General features: G+C 35.7%; 1 protein-coding gene across 1 annotated transcript in view; it reads right to left on the bottom strand.

Annotated features, from left to right (window-relative positions):
• Positions 1-14317, bottom strand: part of LOC149132685 (uncharacterized) — a 43369-nt gene extending 29052 nt beyond the window's left edge. The window contains exon 1 of the mRNA XM_089362090.1: positions 14214-14317. Within this exon, the coding sequence (XP_089218216.1) occupies positions 14214-14317 (104 nt within the window). The remainder of the gene's footprint in view (positions 1-14213) is intronic.
• Between the last annotated feature and the right edge of the window lie 1451 nt (positions 14318-15768).

Here is a 15768-nt window from a genome sequence, read left to right as displayed (position 1 = left end):
AACTCTGTGTGTGTGTGTGTGTGTGTGTGTGTGTGTGTGAGAGAGAGAGAGAGAGAGAGAGATAAGAAGCTAATCACACCAGTAACTCATAGATGTTGTAGCTTTTTAGAATACTTAATGTTAGTTGCTGCGGAGAGTAAAATATTCTGTGCATCTTTGATTGTGTGTGCATATGTAAATATATAGGTGGATATCTACCTGTCTGTCTGTCTACCTACATATGTAGCTAGCTAGCTAGGTAGATATCAATTGACCTGTCAATCTCTCTCTCTCTCTCTCTCTCCCTCCATCCATCTAACTATCTATCATTTCTATCTGTCTGTCTGTCTATCTATCTATCTATCTATCTATCTATCTATCTATCTATCTATCTATCTGTCTATGTATGTATGTATGTATGTATGTATGTATCTATCTATCTATCTATATATCTATCTATCTATCTATCTATCTATCTATATGTCTATGAGTCTTTCTGAATATGTCTGTCTATCTATCTATTGATCAATCTGTCTGAATGAATAACTCTCTATCTATCTATCAATGTATCTGAGTATCTATCAAAAACCATTCGTCCATCCATTTGCCAGCCAGTCCAACTGCCTGTCTGTCCGTTAACAACATTTCTCCATCAGCTAAGTTATGTTCAATATAAGTGCTATTAGCTATGGTGTATCCCATTCTGCAATGTACATAGCCTGATTTGAACATATCGCCAATGAGCTGTGAGTCAAGTGCCTGAAACACATAGCTTACTCTTGCCATCATACTTGCTTTTATAATATTAGATTAGCTTTTGTAACTTAATCACAGAAATTCAAACCTGATTTGCTTCGCAAAGCTTCATATATATATTTAGAGGAATTCTCAGATGTTCTTGATTTTGAGTCAGGAAGGAAAAGGAAATTTTTTTCCCTCTCCTTTGTTTCTTCTCATTTCTTATTGGAATTGTACATTTTTTTTATCACACACACACACTTATTTATGAGTGCACACATGATAGCGCCTGTGTGTTTGTGCGTATATTCATGTATGTGTGTTTATGCATATATGTTGGTGTGTATATTGTTTATATTATGAAATATGTATTTGTGTGTATGCATATATGTTTGTATGTGTTTATTATAAAATACATTTTTTGTGACTAGTATATCTATCTGTATAAATGTGTGTGTATATATACATATATATGCGTGTATTTGCGTTTATTTTAAGATATATATGTATTTGTGTGTATACACACACACACACACATACACATACATATGTGTGTGAGTAAGTGCGTATGTATATAAGTGTATGTATGTATATATGAACATAATCACACATACATCATACATGTGATTTACAACTTACTGCCATTTCTTACCCATTGTAGATAACTACATATTTGGATACTTTAGACTGGTAAATGTATGTGTGTGTATATATATATATATATATATATATATATATATATATATATATATATGATTGTGTGTGTGTGTGTGTGTGTATTTCAGTGCTTTCCTCTTGCTCTGCTAGAAATCAATTTTCCAACAAAGTGATGGAACCGTAGCAAAATTGCAGTAGGGTGAGTTTTGGCAAAGGGTAGGGATAGGGGGATTACCTAAAAGAAAAAAAAAATTTTAAATATAAAGGAAGAAAGGGGAAAGAAAAAGAAAAAAAATAGTGAAGGAAAATAGAAAAAAAGGGAAAAACTAAGAGCGATTACCTCCCTTGTTTTGTTGCTACATTTTTTTTTTAAAGTGGTTTGAAGGATAGCTTTTTCTAATAAATCATTGCATCGTTCCTACGCCTACTGTATCATTTGAGAATCTGTGCTAATAATCCTCTCTCCTTTTTCTTTTTTTTCCCTTTTATTTCCCACCCCCTATTCTAAATCTGAGACTACCCACACTGACTCCAGAATTCTGAATATTTTTTTGCCTCTCACCATTTTGTTTCTCAGTTTTTGTTTTTGTTATATATATATATATATATATATATATATATTTCTTTTACCTTTATTTTTAACAATCACTGTTCCCCTGCTTCTCTCCTGATCACCACCACCAGCTTCACCCTCACTACCACCATCGCCATCACTCGTTTCAAATATAAATGTCATGTATTGATTGCTGTGTAAATAAATCTGAGTGGGATTTGAGAAGGATAAGAGAAACTATGGAGTTTATGGTGTGTGTGTGTGTGTGTGTGTGTTTGTGTGTGTGTGTGTGTGTGTGTGTGTGTGTGTGTGTGTGTGTGTGTGTGTGTGTGTGTGTGTGTGCCTCTGGTGAAGAGAGTGAACCAGGCTGGAAATGATTATAAAACATAGCTCTTAGTGAATGTGTGTGGGAACTGAATAAGACAAGAAGAAAAAAACAAGAATGAGAGGGAAAGAAGAAGAATGAGAAGAAAAGAAAGAAAAAGAGAGAAATAGAAGGAATAAGAGTAGAGAAAGAAAAGAAGTTGGAAGAAAAAGAAGGGAAGGAGGTAGGTGATGTAGATGATGAAGAAGGAGAAAAAGAAGAATGTGAAGAAGATGATGAAGAAGTAGAAAGAAGAGAGAGATGAAGGAAGAAGCAAAAAGTAAGAATGCTATAGTGGTGGTGGTGGGGTGTATGTGTATGTTTATATATATATATATGTATATATATATATATGACAAGATATGTGTGTGAGTGTGGAAGTGAGAAATACTGGAAATATTCCTTGTGTAACTATGGACATAACTCTTTGGATTAGATTCTTTGCTGTACAGAACGTGGGGTAGGGGATCGTTTCACTGTTGACTTAAGGTTGTGTTCTCTCTTCCATCTCTCCATGTTTTTTGTTTTTTAATTCTCTGAAATGAAAGCTGACAATTGGAAGACAGTTTTTTGTTCTTATTGTTGTTGTCATTGTTTATATTTTGTTTTTGGTATCCTCTACTTCCTCTTCAAGAATGGCAAAAATCTTACATTAAATTGCTTTGTGACATGGTATTTAGTTACTTAGCTGCATCCCTTTATTTACACACACTAAGTTCATATTTCCCTAGTTGGTTGGTTTGGGGCTTTTCCTTTTTCTGGGTTCTATGATATAAGAACCAACCAAGCACTGAAGTTAGTTAAATCAATATACTCTGATTACCCTTGAAAACCTGTAAGAACTCATTAATGATAGTAAAAATTGCTTAAAAATCTGACATAGGACCAGTAATTGGGAAGGGAGTAGTTGATTATATTGACTCCAGTACTAGATTGGTATTCTTTTATTCTTTTATTTGTTTTAGTCATTTGACTGTGGCCATGCTGGAGCAGCACCTTTAGTCGAACAAATTGACCCCAAGACTTATTCTTTTGTAAGCCTAGTACTTATTCTATCAGTCTCTTTTACCGAACTGCTAAGTTACGAGGACGTAAACACACCAACATCAGTTGTCAAGTGATGGTGGGAGGGATAAACACAAACATATACATACATACATGCATGCATACATACATTCATATACATATATATGTATATATATATATATATATATATATATATATATATATATATACGCCGGACTTCTTTCAGTTTCCCTCTACCAAATCCACTCACAAGGTTTTGGTCGGTCCAAAGCTATAGTAGAAGACACTTGCCCAAGGTGCCACGCGGTGGGACTGAACCCAGAACCATGTGGTTGGTAAGCAAGCTACTTACCACACAGCCACTCTAACACCAAAAGGATGAAAGGCAAAGTTGGTCTCAGCAATATTTGAACTCAGAATGTTAAAGAGCCAGAAGAAATTTGCTAAGCATTTTGTCCAACTAGCTAACAATTCTACCAGCTCACTGCCTTAGAAGAAAATGCTGCTATGCATTTTGACTGGTGTAGTAACAATCCTACAAGCTTGCTGCTTTAATAATAATAATAATAATAATAATAATAATAATAATAATGATGATAATAATAAAAACATTGAAAAATACCTTAGGAATGAAAACCCAGGTTCGAAATTTCCTTAAGACACCTGATGTAGGCTGGAAGGTATATCAGCCAAAACCTTGTGTTAACAACAAACAAGATGAAGGAATGTCCGTCAAATGTAAATAATGCACTTTATGTTCTGACTTCAAATCCTGCTGTAGTCAACCTTTATATCCTTCTCAGTTTGATTAAAACAAAATATCTGTCAAGTACTGGGGTCAATGTAATCAACTTGACCGCTTCCCTTCAAAATTGCTGGTCTTGTGCCAAAATAAGAAAGGATCATCATTAATGTCATTGACGGCAGTGAGCTGACAGAATTTTGATACTTCTTTTTAATTTGGGCTCAAGGCCAACAATTTTGAAGGGAGCAAGTAAATTACGTCAACCACAGTACTTGACTGGTATTTTATTTATTGACTCTGAAAGGATGAAGTCAACAATGGTGAAATCTGAACTCAGAATCAGAAGAAATGTTGCTAAGTAATTTGTTTGATATGCTAATAACTTTGCCGCCTTAAAAAACAATAATAATAATAATAATAATAATAATAATGGTTTCTAATTTAGGCGCAAAGTCAGCAAATTTGAAGGAAAGAGTTAGTCAATTACTAGTACTTCTTTTTATCAACCCCTGAAAGAATGAAAAGCCAAATTGGTCAAAGTATGATCTGAACTCAGGACATAAAATGTAATAAGCTGGAACATATACAATTCGGCATATTACTAATGTGGATTTAAAAGTTTTTCTTCGTTAGATCATCTACTCGCTTGATGATTATGGCTTTGTGATTGGAAGTTTGCGTGGTCTTGGGTTCAATCACATTGCGCATCATCTTGAGCAAGTGTTTGCACCTGTAGCTTCAGACTAAGCAAAGCCTTGTGTGTGGATTAAGTAGACAGAATCTGAAAAAAGCCCATCGTGTGTGTTACTGTCTCCTTGCCTTGAATTCATGTGATAGTTGGAAATGAATGCCACTGTCATGCAAGCTCTTCCCTGTCTGGGAATTGAAACCACAATCTTGTGACTGTGAGTGCAATACCCTAACTACTAGGCCATTCACCTTCATTTCTCCAAGACTAATAAGGAAGAAAAGGAAAGGAAGCAGTTATCCTCAAACCAAAGACTTAGCCTGCAACAGAATGGACTTTGCTAAAGACATCCAATGGCGATAGTGGTTGTGGTGGTGATGGTGGGGATGGTGGTGATAGTGGTTCTGGTGGTGACGGGAGTTCTGGTGGTGACTGTGGTTGTGGTGGTGATGGTAGTGACAGTGGTTGTGATGGTGAGGGTGATGATGGTAATGATGGATGTGGTGGTGATGGTGGTGGTGGTTGTGGTAGTGATGGTTGTGGTGGTGATAGTGGTTGTTGTAGTGACAGAGGTTGTGGTGGTGACGGTAGTTGTGGTGGTGACAGTGGTTGTGGTGGTGATGGTGGTTGTGGTGGTGATGGTAGTGACAGTGGTTGTGGTGGTGATGGTAGTGACAGTGGTTGTGATGGTGAGGGTGATGATGGTAATGATGGATGTGGTGGTGATGGTGGTGGTGGTTGTGGTAGTGATGGTTGTGGTGGTGATAGTGGTTGTTGTAGTGACAGAGGTTGTGGTGGTGACGGTAGTTGTGGTGGTGACAGTGGTTGTGGTGGTGATGGTGGTTGTGGTGGTGATGGTAGTGACAGTGGTTGTGGTGGTGATGGTAGTGACAGTGGTTGTGGTGGTTATGGTGTGGTAGTAATGTGATGGTGATGGTGATAATAAACTAAGTGGCAGATAAAGTCTATAATTCATTGCTCTCTAAGAGTTGATCTGTTCAGCTCAACTTATAAGGAAAAAAAAAACGAAAAGGATCTCAAGCATTGGTGGGAAATGAAAGATGCAAATCAAATGGTTATAGGGGAAAATAAATTTACTACTGTCATCAATTTGTAGGTATTTAGTGGTGCAAAGGAAATGGGTTCAACTGGAAACCAAAACCAATTTTTATTCTTACTCACAAACTTGGTGGGAGCTTAGCACCTACTGAAAGTAGATGTAAAATAAGTTATCAGAATATATATATATTTCCCTCTCTCTCTCTCTATATATATATGTATGTATATGTATAAATAAAAACGAAAGTAAGTTTTTTTAATTGGCTCTTCAGGAGCTTCCTCATCACATTGCCTGCCAACCCCAATTTTGTATCTATAGTTATCGACTCCTTATATGGAAACATTTAATACATAATTAACTCATTCCATAGCCACTTGAAGTTTTTCCAGGAATAGCATTATTGTTGCTATATTAAGTTCTCAATTCTGGCTCTCTTCAGACATTTACATTAATTGGAAAAATAGATAATAGAATGATTCAAACTCAGCTTATATAATATATATGGATGTGTGTGTGTGTGTATTTATGTGTGTGTATATATGCTTGTGTGTGTATATATGTGTGTGTATGTTTATATATGAGTCTGTATGTGCTTGTATATATATATATATACACACACACATATATGTATATATGTATGTGCATGTATATATATATATATATATATATTTGTATGTGCGTGTATGTATATGTATGTGTGTGTATATATATATATGCATATGTATGTGCATGTATATATATATATATATATATATATATGTAAGTGCGTGTATATATATATATATGTATATGTATGTGTTTATATATATATGTAAATGTATGTGTTTATATATATATGTAAATGTATGTGTATATATATATATGTATAAGTATGTGTATGTATATAGATATATATATATATATATGTCTGTATATATCATCATCATCATCATCGTTTAACGTCCGCTTTCCATGCTGGCATGGGTTGGACGATTTGACTGAGGACTGGTGAAACCGGATGGCAACACCAGGCTCCAATCTAATTTGGCAGAGTTTCTACAGCTGGATGCCCTTCCTAATGCCAACCACTCTGAGAGTGTAGTGGGTCCTTTTATGTGTCACCTGCACGAGGGCCAGTCAGGCGGTACTGGCAACGGCCACGCTCAAAATGGTGTCTTTTATGTGCCACCTGCACAAGAGCCAGTCCAGCGGCATTGGCAACGATCTCACTTGGCTTGCCGGGTCTTCTCACGCACAGCACATTTCCAAAGGTCTCGGTCAGTAGTCATTGCCTCGGAGAGGCCTAATGTTCGAAGGTCTTGCCTCACCACCTCAGCCCAGGTCTTCTTGGGCCTACCTCTTCCACGGGTTCCCTCAACTGTTAGGGTGTGGCACTTTTTCACGCAGCTATCTTCATCCATTCTCACCACATGTCCATACCAGCGCAATCGTCTCTCTTGCACACCACAACTGATGCTTCTCATGTTCAGCTTTTCTCTCAAGATACTTAGACTCTGACGGGTGTGCACACTGACATTACACATCCAGCGGAGCATACTGGCTTCATTCCTTGCGAGCTTACGCATGTCCTCAGCAGTCACCGCCCATGTTTCACTGCCATATAGCATGGCTATTCGTACACATGCGTCATACAGTCTGCCTTTTACTCTGAGTGAGAGTCCCTTTGTCGCCAGCAGGGGTAAGAGCTCTCTAAACTTTGCCCAGGCTATTCTTATTCTAGCAGCTACACTTTCAGCGCACCCACCCCCACTACTAACTTGGTCACCCAGATAGTGGGAGCTATCGACTACCTCTAGTTTTTCTCCCTGGAATGAGATAGAAGTTGTTTCCTGTTTGTTTACAGTATTTATTGCACCTGAACATCTGCCACATACAAAAACTAACTTCGTAGTTAATCTGCCTTTGATATTGCTGGACCTCTTATGTGTCCATAGCTTGCACCGGGTACATCTTATAGAGTTACTACCTACTCCTTTTCTACATACTGAGCAGGGCCATCTACCTGAAGGGGTTTGTGTTTTATCTACCTTCCTACTTATTAGGATTTTGGTTTTTGCTAGGTTGACTCTAAGGCCCTTCGATTCTAGTCCTTGCTTCCACACCTGAAACTTGTGCATGTATATATATATATATATATATATATATATATATATATATATATATATGCATGTATATATCTGTGCATGTATGTATCTGTGTGTTTGTATGTATATATATATATATATATATATATATATATATATATATATATATATATATATATATATGTGTGTGTGTGTGTATATATATACACACACACATGCACACACACATACATACATACATACATACATATATGTGTAAATATGTAGATATATATATATGTATATATGTGAGTGTTCATTTGTATTAGTAGGGAACAGCTTCTCTTTCAAATGTTATATTAAAGACACGACTGTGTTAGAGTTTAATTCTTTTTTATTAAGAGTTCTTCATATTTCATTATTAGTTTATTACTATTTCAAGAGCTTTGCAGCCTTATCATCAGAAAAAATGATATTCATGCACTTTGCAGGATGACACAAAATATCATGAGAATAATTTTATAACTGATAAAATCATCAATGCTAAATGTAAAAAATTATACAACAGTTGTGTCCTGGTAGATCTGATTTATTTCTTATTTTCTTTGTACTTCAATATCAATAAAGCTTCTATAGTTGTTTTCATTTTTGGCAGAATTCTTCATAAAAATTTAGTGCTGTCAGCAATTTTCCTATCCAATTTTAATTTGTGAACTCTATTAATTTCACGCCTCCTTGTAAATACATTGTCAGTTAATAAAAGAGTGTTGTGCTTATACATCTAATGTAACAGTTTCAGTCATAATGCTAGCAACTTTCATGTTTACACTGATATTTTTATAATACATTGCTTGTCTGAAGTACGTTCTGTGGTTTGCTAGTTTGTAATTTCATGTTTATGAGGAACTTTTCTTCAACTCGGTGCTTTTGTATACTATATTCTATAAGGCTGTGATTTGGTGTGCTACATTTATTTTCTTTTTTAATAAGTTTCTTTAATGGTATAATCATCCATTTTGTAATGAGAACGAATTTACTTCTTGGAGTATAAGATACGTATAGTTTGTATATTTTTAGTGGATGAGTTCTCTATTGTATCTTGTTTGTTGAATTTGTTCTGGTCAGCTGATATATAAGGGTACCCATTATTAAAAAACTAGAGTATTACGCATCATATGATATGATAGGTAACTTTGAAAGTATACTTTTGTAACCATGGGTAATATCAGAAACTGTGGCATATATATAAGTATTTACTTACAATAACGAAATGAATACTAATTTTCAAAAGAAAAATATTTACTCAAATAAAATTACATATAGCTACAATATTCAAAAAGTAAAAAAGAAAATTGAAAGCAAAATTACTCTCTATGTTAATTTTAAATGATAGAAGTTCACACACACTCAGTCTCTCTCTCTCTCTCTCTTGGTGGTGTGACTCTTTTTTGAAGATAGTCAATAAACACAATGCCTTTTGCATCCCCAAAACTGAAGCCATCACCTTCCCTGCATATGAGACGACTTTGGCTTTCTTTGGAGCAGGTGAGGAGAGGTGTTTTTACTGTGTGGATTGTCTCTTTGTCACTGGCTCAATATAATGAAGTCAACACTCATCCTGGGTTAGGAAATGTTCAAACAAACTACCTGATCTGCCTTAAACAATGTTAGATTCTCTCATGATGTGAAACGCTTGTCATACCAAGTTCACTGTGCAGAATATTCTCAACTCTCTCACAGGATATGCTAACAGCATTGGCTATCTGATTTATAGTGAACCACTTGTCATCCATCCCCATGTGGTGAACACGATCAATGTTTTCCTCAGTGGTGATAGCTGCAGGATGTCCACATTCTGGGTGATCTTCAAGACTCTCCTTTCCCCTCTAAAATCCAGCTGCCCACTTTCGCACTGTTGATAAAACTGGAGTGTCATCCCCTAATGTAATGACCATGTCAGCAGGATTGTCTTTGCGGAGGCTCTACCGTTTTTCTGCAGATATTTGATAACAACCACAATGCTAAATTTTGTTGATTTTCTAGAGAAATCACTATTAGTTACTTTTGACAGAAAGAAACAATGTAGTTGTTAATAAGAAGTGTTGAAATTAATGCATGTAAGAATTCACAGCTCTAGCATCACTCTGTCTCGTCAACGAATGAACTTTTCAGCTCACACATGTGTATGTGTGCGTTAATGTGTGTGTGTGTTTGTGTGTGTGTATATATATATATATATATGTATATATATATATATATATATATATATATATATATGTATATATGTATATATATATATATATATGGAGAGAAAGAGAGAGACATATATATACACATATATGCACTCACAGATGCAGAGATAGGCAAAGTCTCTCTCCTCCTCCTCTTCCTGAGTCTCTCTAATTCTTCCACTCATCCTGCACCTCTTATGTTAACTCTTTCTGCAGCTGTTTTTTACTCTCTCTTTCTCTCTCTCTCTCTATCTCTCTCTCTCTCTCTCTCTCTCTCTCTCTCTCTCTCTCTATATATATATATATATATATATATATATATATTATGTAATGCATAACTTGAGAAACCAGCCAACCAACCAATATTTATATCAACTATCATTATGGATACATGTTCCTTTTACATGTAAGATTACATTATATTAAGAGTTTTAGGTGAGGGAAATTTAAAAGCTCATCATTTTTACCTTTGTTTTTTATATGCTTGACTGATATGGAACCTGGTGTAATTCTCAGCCTTACTAACTCCTTTCAAACCATTCACTCCATGTCAACATGGAAAATGGACATTAAATGATGATGTTGATGGTATATACAAGCCATCCTTCACAAAAACCATTTTGATGTTAGTTACATAATGGTTGAACCAGTGGACAGGCTTTGTCCTGCACCATGTGTTGCCAAATTATCACAGTCTGTTGTCATGATCTTCATGAGGCTCTGCATCCTGAAGTCAAGCATCTCCACCCTGTGCCATGTATTCCTAGGTTTTCGTCTTCAATGGTTTCCAGCTCCACATTTGTTATGTAGGCTAATGCTGCAGGACTAAATATCCAACTAGCTCTTAGTCATAATGCTAACAAAAAAAAAAAAAAACCTGGGCTGTATGCTGAGTGCAGTATTAGTTGTATTTAAAAAAATTATCAACATATTGCAAATTTAATGTTTCATCTGAAGATACTTTTGTTGATCTTCAGATAAAATATACAGTCAGCTTCTCTCAAAATAATACTAATATATATATATATATATATATATATATATATATATATATATATATATATATATAGGAAAAATGAAAAATAATAATAAGGCAGAATGCTAAACTAAAAGCATATTTTAATATAGATTTCTAACCGGCTTTCTTTGCATGGCAAATTTTCAAGAAGAGGGAGAATGAAAATGTTTTTTACAAAAAAAGTAAAAAATGAAAAAAATAATATATAAAAAAATAAATATACCGCCTGACTGGCCTTCGTGCGGGTGACACGTAAAAGCACCCACTACACTCTCTGAGTGGTTGGCTTTAGAAAGGGTATCCAGCTGTAGAAACACTGCCAAATCAGATTGGAGCCTGGTGTAGCCATCTGGTTTCACCAGTCCTCAGTCAAATCGTCCAACCCATGCTAGCATGGAAAGCGGACGTTAAATGACGACGACAATACGTACAGACATATATATATATATATACCGCCTGACTGGCCTTTGTAGGGTTTTCAAGCGAGAGTGTTGCCAGTGCCCCTGGACTGGCTCTTGTGCGGGTGGCACATAAAAGACACCATTTCGAGAGTGGCCGTTTTCGTGCGGGTGACACGTAAAAGCATCCACTACACTCTCTGAGTGGTTGGCGTTAGGAAGGGCATCCAGCTGTAGAAACTCTGCCAGATCAGATTGGAGCCTGGTGTTGCCATCCGGTTTCACCAGTCCTCAGTCAAATCGTCCAACCCATGCTAGCATGGAAGGCGGACGTTAAACGATGATGATGATGATGATGATTATATTGTCTTTGAGCTTTTAAAGTTCAATGGTAATCCATGTAGATAATAGTTGGAAAAATAAGGATGCATGAAAATTTAGAGTTGTGTTAGGTTTAAAAAAGGAGCTAAAGGTTTATGTGTTAAGCAGGAAGTGTGGTGTCAAAACAGGAAGTGTGTGTAAGGGGAGACAATTCTCTTTAGTTGGAGTTATGAACTCTTTGTCAACAGGAAGTTTATGTCTGTTCCTAGAGAAATAAGGTCACTGAGGGGTTTGTGTGTTAAGAAATGTTTGGAATTTCTCTTTGAAAAGATTCTCCTTGTTGATTCTTTCTTGTGTGGAGATTCTGTCTTTACATTGATAGAAAGGGAATATAAGGAATTTAGGGTTTTTGTTTCTGGCGAAGAGTCTATGTGACCACACTTCCTGCTTAACACATAAACCTTTAGCTCCTTTTTTAAACCTAACGCAACTCTAAATTTTCATGCATCCTTATTTTTCCAACTATTATCTACATGGATTACCATTGAACTTTAAAAGCTCGAAGACAATATAATGTATTGGTATATGTATTTTTTTCATTTTTTTACTTTTTTGTAAAAAGCATTTTCATTCTCCCTCTTCTTGAAAATTTACCATGTTTTGGTTAGAAATCTATATTAAAATATGCTTTCAGTTTAGCATTCTGCCTTATTATTATTTTTCATTTTCCTATTATTTCTCCACGTGCGGTTAACACAACCCCATTATTTACTGATATATACATATATATATATATATATATATATATATATATATATATATATGGTGGTTGTCTACTCCTTAAACAGAGTTTGACCACCTCCTGCACCTACACCTTAGCCCTTTCATGGCGTCTGATGTGGCTTTTTAAACCAGACAGTGTTTTGAAAAAACACCCACACAGATTGCACCTCTGATTTGCACTACCAATACCTGCAAGTAAGTTCTGCTCATTGTGGATCCTAACATGTCTTTTAAGACCCCCATTGGATTTGCAATATATAGATATAGATAGATAGGTGTATGTGTGTGTGTGTGCGTGCACACACATACATACATTCACATATACACACACACATGTCTCTGTTACTCTATCAACCAAGATATCAGATATCCTTTTACATTGCTGATCACAGCACCCATTCACTCCAACTTCGATTTCACCCTTCTCTTCCATGTGCGTAATCACATACATCTATACATTTGCATGTACATACCAACATGAATACATATATAAATGTGTGGTTATATAATGTTTTTTGATAGAATGATTGGTACCAATGCAGTAGCAATGGTTTCATGCTGAATCTTGATTTTAGCAATTACTCAACTACAGAGAGAATAACACTAACATAATAATATATTTATTAGAGTGTATACATCCTAAAAGATTAGGTACTATATCAGTGTTACTGTTAGCATGTTATTAAAAGTTATTCATTCACCAACGAAGCTTTATTATTCAATTTTTTGTCCATTATTTATGTGTGTTTGTGTTTAGCCATTCACTTTGTATCTCACACTCGCAGTATCATCCCCTAACATTTTATTTTCTGTTGAATGCCCCCTTCACTTTTCTCTCTCCTTCTGCACTCTTTCATTCTGTCAGTGGCAGCCCCCACTGCTAATGTTCTTTCCCTCTCCCCCTCACATACCTTTGGCCTCATCTCTGGTGTTGTGCCTTCCTCGCACCCCTCCTGCACTCCGTATCAGCTGTCCTACCACCTATCACCTTCCTTATCCAACCCTATTTCCTCCACTTCCCCTCCTCCAGGCCACACATCTACTCATGTTCTCTATTCATTGCCTTTTCCTCTATATCAGTAATTCTCAATGTGAGGTATACGCCTAACTAGTGGGGTCTTGGAAAATTGTGGTGGAGTGTTGGAGTATGGGATCCCCAATTCTACCCCACCCTTTTTTTTAAAGTAGGACATGAAATTGTGAAAATCTTTTTTCACAGTAAACATACTACATCTATCCTCAGCCTAACCAAACCAAACCAAACACTCCAGCCAAGCATACTGTGTGAAGACTTTCCTACAGTAAAACATTATTCTAATGGCCAAGTGTGGATACTTTAAGATAAGTATATAATTATGAGAAGTCAATACTCAATACTTAATAAAGGTGTTACTAGTAGATTCTTTTGTATTAAACAATTGTAATAAAATTTTAAAAATAAAGTTGTTTTTTTTCCAACCATCGGTGGAGCATACATTTTTCTGGAAAGTTATAGCGGGGTCTGGAGGAAAATAGGTTGAGAAACATTGCTCTATACTCACCTCTACTCATCTGGCACTTTCCTTTCACACTCATTCAATCTTACATACCCATTCACACATGCAGTTCTCTGGACCATTCCTCTCATGTTCATCTTCTTGGCACTCTGACATCTCTGTGCCATCTTCTCTCCTTTTCCAACAGGAGTAACCATGTAGCTCCTCCCCTGCTGCCAGACACCTGATTCTATCTTCCTATCCTACATGAACCCCTTATCATCTATTTTAAGTCCACCTTTCTCAATACTACACCCCTGAAGTTGAGGGTTCTTCTTGTCTTGTGAGTTATTTGATGACCTTGCTTCTACTGGTTCCACATACAAAGCACCAAGGCGGCGAGCTTGTAGAATTGTTAGCACGCCGGGTCTTCTACTGTAGCCTTGGGCTGACCAAAGCCTTGTGAGTAGATTTGGTAGATGGAATCTGAAAGAAGCTCATTGTATACACACACACATACACACATATATATATGTATGTATGCATGTATCTTTGTGTGTGTGTCATCGTGTCTATATTTGTCCTTCCATCACTGCTTGACAACCAGTGTTGGTGTGTTTACATTCCCATATCATAGTGGTTCGGCGAAATTGATGGATAGAATAAGTACTAGGTTAAAAAATAAGTCCTGGGGTTGATTTGTTCAACAAAAAAAATAACTGCAATCAAATGATTGAAACAAGTAAAGGAATAGAAGAATGAAAGAATACACGCACACACACATGAAGTTGCGTGTTTTCAAGTAAAATTATGGGTATGGTAATTATGTGGCAAACTTAAAACTAAAATGAACACGAAATCTTCGGTAGTGGAATTATATTATGAACACACACACACACACACACACACACACACACACACACACACATATACAATATATATGTATATTTATCGATGATTCCTTTAAGAAGATGTCAGCATACTTGAGAATTCAGGATTAAAATTTCTTCTCAAATTAGATTCATTTCTGAGATTTTCCCACACTAACTTGCTACAAAAATACTCAGACATTTCTTTAACTCTAAGCCGTGTGTTTGTGTATGTATATATAGTATATATGTATGTAAGTATGTATGAGTGCATGTATGTATATGTGAGTGATTGTGTGTTTGTTTGTGTGTATGTGTGTGTGTGTGTGTGTTGATTGAGTCACAATAAATGAATGTTATGAACCTTCCCATATATAACACTTTAAACTGGCATACCTACCAATACTGGATCACTTATATGATGATGAAGCTACAATAATAACAATATAAAATATATAATGGAATAATATAAAAACAAAAATTCCTTTTCCAATAAGAAATATTCTCAACGGTGAGTGAACATGAAAAAGGAAAAAAAAACAAAAAAAAACCAAAATATCAAAAAAAAAAAAAGTAAAAATGAGAAGATAAAAAAGTAGAAATCCTAATCTCTCACACATCTTTTTTCTTCTTCTTTGGTGAAAAACTGGCATTTTGTACCCACCTAATCAATTTCCTTAACCTAGCTTCTCTATTGATTCTTGAAGATTCGGAAACAAAATGTAATTTGTGCGCAAATGTGTTCCGTGTATATTTATAAATTTTTCATTAAACTAATTTGAGCAAAGATTTTCGGTATA

This window comes from Octopus bimaculoides, chromosome 14, assembly GCF_046866305.1.
Source record: "Octopus bimaculoides isolate indiv1 chromosome 14, ASM4686630v1, whole genome shotgun sequence".
Classification (NCBI taxonomy): domain Eukaryota; kingdom Metazoa; phylum Mollusca; class Cephalopoda; order Octopoda; family Octopodidae; genus Octopus; species Octopus bimaculoides.
This window is presented reverse-complemented; position numbering and strand designations above follow the sequence as displayed.